The sequence below is a fragment of the Orycteropus afer genome, unplaced genomic scaffold (assembly GCF_000298275.1).
Source record: "Orycteropus afer afer isolate SDZICR_OR568_19922 unplaced genomic scaffold, OryAfe1.0 scaffold00069, whole genome shotgun sequence".
Classification (NCBI taxonomy): domain Eukaryota; kingdom Metazoa; phylum Chordata; class Mammalia; order Tubulidentata; family Orycteropodidae; genus Orycteropus; species Orycteropus afer.
Genome location: NW_006921656.1, coordinates 9,039,497 through 9,048,387, shown reverse-complemented (window position 1 = coordinate 9,048,387; position 8,891 = coordinate 9,039,497). Strand labels below are relative to the sequence as shown.

Below are 8,891 nucleotides of genomic sequence, written 5' to 3'. Positions count from 1 at the left end.
AAAAAACAGAGCAGGAACCTTGTACACAACAGAGCTTCAAATTAAACAGATCAGATGGGCTGGGCTGCCCGACCTTTCCCCAAAAGCCCCATGAGCTCTTCAAGGTCATAGACAGTATGTGGGCTCTGGGTTGCACCAGATCAGCAAGGCCAACTGTGTATATATCTTCCCAACTTTATGTTCTGTGGCTTGACATTGGCCACATTGGGAGTGTTTACACCATGGAAATTGGCAAAAGCTGCAAGGCTGGGAACTCCCACCCCTGAGAATCAGCAGCACAGCATTGACACAGGCTTTCTTGAGACTATCATGTAAGCTATAAAGCTTCCCCCAAGAAAGGTACACAAGGTTTACATATACTTTCAGGGAACGTGTGGTCCTCTGAAACCTTATGATGGACTCCAAATTCAGAACCACCATCCTTTAGCCATTACGTGTCTCTCACATGGAAAAGGAAAGGCAATGAGAATATGAGCCAACAACTGGGCCAAGGATTTGAAATATTTTATGCCTAAAACACATTGTGTGTCTTTGGTAAGCATGACATGTCACCACTTTAAAGATGAGGACACGGAAGCCCAGACAGGTAATGTATCTTGTCCGAGACTGCACAACTATTAAGTGACTGAGTTAAGATTTGAACTAAGGACTCCCCATCTGGACAGTTTGTTTCTGTTCACTATACCACTTCTAGTGATATCTCAGCTTCACATGTGTGTGAAAACTGGGCAGTGAGTAAGGCGGACCGAAGAAGAGTTGATGTCTTTGAATTGTGTTGGCGAAGAATACCGAAAATACCATGGACTGTCAGAAGAACTAACACATCTGTCCTGGAAAAAAACTAACACATCTGTCCTGGAAGAAGTGCAGCATAGAATGCCATAGAGTGCTCCTTAGAAGCGAGAATGGCCAGACTTTGTCTCACCTACTTTTGTCATGTTGTCAGAAGGGACCATTCCCTGGAGAAGGATATCATGCTTGGTAAAGTGGAGGGTCAGAGAAAAAGGGGAAGGCCCTCAATGAGATGGATTGACACAGTGACTGCAATGATAGGCTCAAGTATATAGCAAGGATTGTGAGGATGGCACATGACCAGGCAGTGTTTTGTTCCATTGTACATAGGGTCACTATGAGTTGGAGGCAACTCGATGGCACCTAACAACAACATACCACTTCCACCACCACCTGTCTGTAGTTTGTCATATGTAGACATTGCTGTGATGCTGGAAACCATGTCACTGATATTTCAAATACTGGCAGGGTCACCCATGGTGACCAGGTTTCAGCAGAGCTTCCCCAGGTCATCACCCAGAAGTTACATGGATGATAAACTTCCCCAGCCTGGTCCTCTGCTAGAGCTCACGTGTCAGTGCATCATGTATGTCACAGTACATCATGGTGCTCAGCAGAGGGCAAGCATGTCCACTTCACAGATGAGGAAACAGGGAGGCAGGGAAGTCCAGTAACGTGCCAGAGTTGCCCAGCTTGAAGGTGAAGGAGCCTGGACTCAACTCTGGTCACCCCAAGCCCTCCTGCCTTGCCTTAACCTCCTGCTTCCTGGAAACGTCCCTTCTGACCTGACCTTGCTGTTCAACTTGCTGTGTGTCTCTGGACAAGTCAGAGGACCTCTCTGGACTTGATTCTTCTAATCTGTGAAATTAGAGGTTGTCTCTGACATCCCTTCCAGCTTTCCCACTTCTCTCAAGCTCACAACATTCTCTCTGATGGCCTCCTTGTCCCATAGACCCCCAGTGCCAGCTCCAGTTCAGTCAATTCAAACCACTGGCATGGCTTCTAGACCTGCCTTCTGTTGCCTGCTGCATACAAGACATTCACCCATTCACCTCAGTCACTGAAGGTGTGTTTATTGAACACCTACTTACTATGTTCCAGGCACTGTGCTAGTGTTGACTACAAGGATAATGTCAACCTTGAAGAGTTCTGAAGGTGAGAATTATACAGAACCAAAGGGGAGTACCATGACTAGCAAGAGAGGGCCCTCAAAGTATAGGTTATCTTTATATATTGCTTTTTTTTCCCCTCTAGAAAATGGTAGACAAATATTCAATGAAACTATGCATTTCACAAGGCGCTCTGGCAGTGTAGTGGCTAAGGCATTTGACTGCTAACCTTCTGGTTAGCAGTTCAAACCCAGCAGCCACTCTGTGGAAGGAAGACTGGGCAATCCACTTCTATAAAGATTTACCACCTTGGAAACCTAAAGGGGGTAGCTAAGAGTCAGAATTGACTCGATGGCGGTGAATTTCGTTTGGTTGGTTTATGCATTTCACAGGTGAAGTGTGGTCAGAAGGCCATTGTCTTGGAAAGTGCTTCTGAGGGCTGTTTCATGAGAATTCAGTGTGCAGCTTCCAGCGATAGATGTGCCCTGGATCTCCACCTAAAGGCCACTAGACTCAAAGCCTTGCTGAACCCCAACTAAAGGAGGCACCACACAGGGAGGGACGTCTCCATTGGGAGGGGAATGTTGAAAGCTCATTTGGTGCTTCCAGTGGTTTAGTATTGCTTTAACTTTTGCTCCTCTTCCCATCTGCTTTCCCAGCCTGGAACTGCTGGCAGACGTGCAGTACGCCCTGGGACTCCCTTTCCACCCGGCCCACGAGGGGACGTTCACTCAGGAGGAGAAAAGCCTGTCACTAAAAGTCATGCAGTACTTTTCCAACTTCATCAGATCTGGGTGAGTGCCCCAAATTCTGTCATCACAGTTCCCTCCTGCAATCTGGACACAGAAGCCACATTTTACAGATGCATCCTTTCCCCACAGAGATGGCAGTTGGCTCCCCTGAGTCCCCTGTGTCCATCTCCTCTATGAGTCAAAGTCACCTTTGTGTCCCACAGTCTCCATGAAGAAGAGCTCTGGTCACACCACTCCCTTGTGGAACCACATTCAATCGTTCTGGTGCAGGGTCTCGGCCTTGGCACAGTTACACAGGGGCTGGGTAATTCTTCGTCGTTGCCTGTCCTGCGCATTATAAAATGCCTAGTAGCATCCCTGGCCTCTACCCATTCTATGCCAGTAGCACCTCCCCTCCCTCTCCCCATAGCTGTGAGAACCAAAAATGTGTCAGATATTGTCAAATGTCCCCTGGGGGACACAGTGACCCCGAGTTGGAAACCACTGTTTTAGATCATCAAATTAGTTAAAATGCTCAAAACCAAACCAAACCAACTGCCCTCAAGTCATTTCTGACTCTCAGTGACTGTTGTGGTTACCTAGTGCTGCTCTGACAAGAATATATACCACAAATGGGATGCCCTTATCAAACAGGAGTTTATTCTCTTATGGTTCTGGAGGCTTTAAGTCCAAGTTCAAGTGCCAGGCTCTAGGGGCTGGGTGAAAGCCCCTTGACCTTGGGCTTCCACTCTGCCTCTTGCTCCTGGCCCACTGAAGCTAGAGGCATCTATTCACTCAGGCAGCTACTGGCTGCTGAAGCTAACAAGCCCAAGGTCAATAAATAAAATGGCACAGTCCTGATGCTAACAAACCACACGGCAGGCCATCAATTCAAGTCCATTGAAAGTCCCCAGGTCAGCAGAGCATGGCAGGCTGCTGAACAACGACACAGCTACATGCAGGGTTCAAATGTGCCATAAGCCAGAGACCATTCCCAAAGCTGCTTCTTATATATGGGAAGCAGACCACGTACCCAAAGCAGCTACTCAGCTGCTCCAATACATTCCACCATGGAGTTAATTACCACTGTTACCATGGGAAATAACGACCACCAACTGCCCGGCCTCTCAACCAGGCCCAGCTAAGTTGACACCCAGACGTAACCACTGCAGTGACCCTATAGATGTCAGAGCCGAACGGGGCCCCGTCAGGTTTTCAGTGGCTGACTTCTCAGTAGGTCACCAGGCCTTTCTCCCAGGGTGCCTCTGGGCGGACTTGAATCCCCAGCCTTCCATTTCATAGCTGAACGCATTAACCCTTCGCACCACCCAGGACTTTGATAAAAGGACCCCAAACCAAAGGCCTTTTGCCATTGAGTCAGTTCTGACTCATCAACTCGATGCCCCATAAGATCTCCAAGGCTGTAAGCCTTTACAGAAGCAGACTACCTCGTCTTTCTCCTGCAGAGTGGCTGATGGGTTCAAACCACTGACCTTTTAGTTAGCAGCTGAATGTTTTAACCACTGCTGCATCAGAGCTCCTTGATAAAAGGACCAGAACCAAAAGCCAAACTCACTGCCGTCAAGTTGATCCAACTCTAGGAAGTAGATTGCCCAGTCCTCCTTCCAGGGAGTGGCTGGTGGGTTTGAACCGCCAGCCTTCCGGTTGGCAGTCAGATGCGTTAGGCACTGTGCCACCAGAGCAGAAGTGGACACCATGACCTTGTGAGCATCAGAAAGACAGAGGGCAATACTAGGTTGTGAACAACACTGCTGGGTCCTGAGTTCATGCCTCCCGTTTCCAGAAATGGCCTGGCAGTGGTGCATTCAGGAGCCTGTACCCCTTTCAGCAGCTGCGAGCATGACCCATGAAGCCGGGCTGTGTGGGTCCCAATCCTGCTGTGACCCTTATAGATACCTGATGTTAGTCCTCAGACACCAAGTGATCCCAGTGGAAAAAGGAAAAACAAATTTGCCTCATGGTCTTTATTCTCATCTTCCAGAAATCCCAACTACCCTCATGAGTTCTCCCGGAGAGCACCGGAGTTCGCAGCCCCTTGGCCCAACTTCCTCCCGCATGCGGATGGAGAGAACTACAAGGAGCTCAGCTCCACGCTCCCCACTCGGCAGAGCCTGAAGGAAGCTGACTGCTCCTTCTGGTCCAAGTACATCCAGTCTCTGAAGGCGTCAGCAGGTAGTGCAACCAAGAGCAGGGCCAGAGCAGAGGGTGGGAGGGGTAGTGCTGATTCTTCAGTTTTGAAGAGCCCTCTGCCTTGTACACTGGGTGTAAATCCAAGGCCCCTTTCCAGAAAGAGCTCAGAGTCTGGGTGACTACTCTTTGCCAAGGGCCTTGGGTTCTGATGGGAGGCAGGAGGCATTACAAGGAGAGAGGTACAGAGAGAAGTCAGGGGGTCAGAGGGAGGAGGGTGGAGTGGGAAGCCAACATCAGGGCTTTGAGCCTGGAAGATTGGTTTGGAAAGAGATGGTAGGGATCTCAAACCTCACCCTTGCAGCCCTTGAAGGGCTGGATAAAGTCCTAGGGAGGGATTCTAGCCAGGAGCAAAGTGGGCATTGCCACCATTTCCTGTTGAAGAGAACTTGTTTTGCCTATAAACCAACCAAGCCATTGAGTTGACACCAACTTATGGTGAACCCACATGTGTCACAGTAGAACTGTGCTCCCAAGGGTTTTCAAAGGCTGATTTTTCAGAAGTAGCTTATCAGGCCTTTCTTTCAAAGTGCCTCTGGGTAGACTCGCACCTCCAACCTTTTGGTTTGAATACCTCAGGGCATCCTTGGCTTGTCCATAGCGGAGATACTAAGGAGAAAAAGTGAGCATAGGAAGGCACTGGGCATGTGGGAAGGAGCACAATGGGCTCCAGAGGAGTGTGGAGTGAGTCCACAACCCAGTAAACGCTCTGAAGGATGGAGGTCTGCCCCCAAGCCAATGGGCACCCAAAGTGGGGATGGGTCACCTGTCCCTGGAGGGACTGGGAAGGCTCCCAGGGGACGTGATGCTGAGGTTGAGGTTCTCAGAATGACAGGTGTCCTTCAGGTAGGGGGGGATGAGAGTGGGACATTAAGCAGGGGAGTGACCTTGTCCAATGTATATTTTAGAATCTTGACTCTGCCTTTAGCTTCCAGGGCCAAGTGGCTCTCTGGCGATCAACCCAATCCCATTGTACCCTTAGTAGGTCCCTGTGGCCAGGGGTGACTCTGGTGCCCCCACTCCCTGAAATGTCCCTCTGTAGGACATTGGTAGCTGGGATGTCTGTGGGCCACAAGGAGCTGGACTAGGAAGGGGAACTCATAACTATACTGGAGCCTCCTTCCCATGGCCCTCTTCTTTCAGATGGAGCCAAGGACCCACAGTCAGCCAAGGGTGAAGAGGAGGTATTGCCAGCAGACACTGGGCTGAGTGAAGACCTCCCAGAGCCAGGCTCCAAGACCTATAGCAAGTGACCAGCCTCTGAGACCTACCCTGCCTACAGGCTGGTCACCACATGCCAGCCCCACCCCAGACTCTCAGCTGCCTACTCTGGGCACCTTGCTCCCTAAAAGAGCCACTTGGCTTCAATAAAGCTCCTACATGCAGTGAAACATTGCTGACTCTGACTTGTTCATTCAAGACAATCCTTGGGCAGTACCCAGGCATGTCTTCACCTCACTGAAGTCTGTCTCCTTTCACCAAATATTCCTGAGCATCTTCTGTGTACCAGGCCTGGCCTGGATGCTGGGGAAGTGAGGCCCTGCTTTCTAGAAGGAGAGAAAGGCAGGTGAGTGGAGGTTTACAGCCACACGGGAAATGGGGATCCATCAGGGGCAGGCCCAGAGAGACAGCCCACCTGTGTGCTAGAAAGGATTTAGTCCAGAAGATTCCAGAACGGTGGTGAGCAACTAACTCGAGCTGGACCAATATCCTAGCAAGAAGCAATGGGGTCTGAATTAAGGCAGTGAGGGTGGAGGTGGGGGAAGGGACAGATACCAGTACCCTCTAGGAGGTGAATCAGTGAGACTTGATTGAATGTGAGGGGCCGGGTGCAAGGAGATGGAGTTACCCCAGAGTCAGGTTGATTTGTGTCCCAGATAAGCAACTGATTGTATCATTCACTTATGAAGGCAATGCTTTGGCTTGAAACTCAATCTCTCTCTCTCTCTCTCTCTCTTTCTATCTCTCTCTCACACACACACACACACACACACCACACACACTTCAAAGCAAAAGTAAGGGTAGGGGGTAGTGAATAGTCCCTGCCATTTAGTTGGTGTTGATCTGTAGGTTGAGGTTATCATGTCCATTTCGCTGATGTGGAAGGTGAGATGATGTAGTAAAGTTACACAGGGAGCAGTTGGGGGATCAGAGAGTCTAACCCCACTCTCCTGACTATTCTGTTGCTTGCATGGATTTCAGTCAGCCCAGAGCCACCCTGCATGTCCTCCACAATCTACTGATAGCAGTGAAAGCCCCAAGTAGCCTCTAACTTGCATTATACACTCTGTTAGTTAGGATGGTTCAGTGCAAGTAACTGAACGCCCAACTAAAGGGCCTTAACCAAAGGGTACTCCCAGAGGTACATGGTCCTTTCATTGGTAAGCAGCTCATGTCCTCATGGACCTAGACTCTTTCCAGCCATGCCCTTTGCCATCTTCAAAGCATGGATGATGTCTCACTTAATTGACACAATGTGGTTGCCACCTCTCCAAACATCACATCCTTTCCTGACAGCATCTTGTGCTGGAAGCAAGAGGTCCAGGGGCCATGGGGCCTTCTCCTCCAGTGCTTCATTTTTTTCTTGGAGGCAATTTTTTCCCCAGAAGTTCCCAGAAGCCCCCTTACATGTCCTTGGCCAGAACTGACTCATGTGCCCACTTTTAGACCCGCAGAGAATGGGCTTTCCGTGAGGTGCTTAGACCAGGCAGCGCTTCGGCCGGGCTGCAGTCAGCAGAGATGGAGGGGAGACGGTTATTGGGTAGACAACTGATAGTCTCGAACACATCATTAACCCCTCTCCCAAGACCACAAAGCGCTGATCCCCACCGACCCCATCCCTGAAGCCATCCTTGCTCAGCCACAGCGGAGCCCGGCCTGAGACCCGTTTTACTCCTTCAGTTCAGAGTGAGCTGTATGTAAAGTCACGTGCTGTGTTTGGAGGTGAGAAGGGGGGCTCTGGCCACACAGGTCTCGGGTCATCACGGGGTCATGCTGATGCTCTTAATCCCGGCTGAGACTCCCTGGGCTGCTGTGTCTCGGAGCCACGGCACCACGAGCAGTGCTCTGTCTTCCCGTCATCCTGAGCAGCTGTGCTCAGCGAGGACCAGAGATGGAGGGTGGGCGGGACTAGAGCTGGAGGGCTGGGCTGGGCTGCCCCACTCACAACTGCCCTGAGAGCTCCCTGGGCTCTGACGGTCTGAGGGGAAGGGAGGAAGGGGCCACCACGGGCTGAGGCCTCCCGTGTCCAGAGGCCCTTCTGCACAGCTCGCTCCACAACGGGGCCCTGGGAGTAGCAGGAGCACCGTTGACCGGTCTCCCTCCTGTCCCAGCCTCCATCCCATGAGCGCTGACTCATTTTTATCCCCCAAGCGAAAGCCTGTTCCTCTGTTACCATGAGGAAGCAGACACCTGGGATCCAGCCACGGAAGCTTTGTTCCTTTGCTTTCCACCCCAGTCTCTAGTTGGGGTGAAGATCCCAGAGAAGATTTCTTCTCGGACACCTGGGGTCTTGTTAAAAATGTAAATATTTATTCAGTCCATCTGGATGGAAAGGCAAATTCTCAGCAGGAGGCTGAATCACAATGAACGGGTTCATTCAAAGCCCTGATAGAACTGCAGAATCTCAGGTGGTTTGACTTGTTCCTAAGCCCGGAGACTCAGGCCAGCAGCCTGCAGTGGGGGTGGGCACAGGGGCTGCTTCCCCATTCTCCCTCTTTCACCAGTCCTCCCTGGCCCTCCCCCTTCTTCACCCCCTCCCCATCCTCCCAGGCCCTCCCCTTCCCCCCATCACTAGCTGCTGCTCAGACTGTGGCAGGCTCGTCCAGAGGGGGCTCGGCAGCAGGGGTGGTCCTATTTCGGTGCCCTCTGACTCTGTGGACGCCCTCTCTGACTGGGTGCTTCAGTCCTTCCAGAATGTCTCTCCCAGTGAAGGGGGGGTTGCCCACCCACAGTGCTCTTGACACAGGAGATGCAACCTCTGGCTGGCTGATTCCCGGCTTTGGGCGGTACACCCATCCTCCTGGGGTCACCTCACCTCTCAGGTAATTTT

The 8,891-nt window shown here is 51.1% G+C and overlaps 1 protein-coding gene across 1 annotated transcript in view; it reads left to right on the top strand.

The window, feature by feature from the left end:
- The window catches only part of TG (thyroglobulin), a 243,257-nt gene extending 237,164 nt beyond the window's left edge, over nt 1-6,093 (top strand). Inside the window, exons 47-49 of the mRNA XM_007940540.1 lie at nt 2,561-2,695; nt 4,635-4,825; nt 5,984-6,093. Coding sequence (XP_007938731.1) covers nt 2,561-2,695; nt 4,635-4,825; nt 5,984-6,093 — 436 coding nt within the window. The remainder of the gene's footprint in view (nt 1-2,560; nt 2,696-4,634; nt 4,826-5,983) is intronic.
- The last annotated feature ends 2,798 nt before the right edge of the window (nt 6,094-8,891 follow it).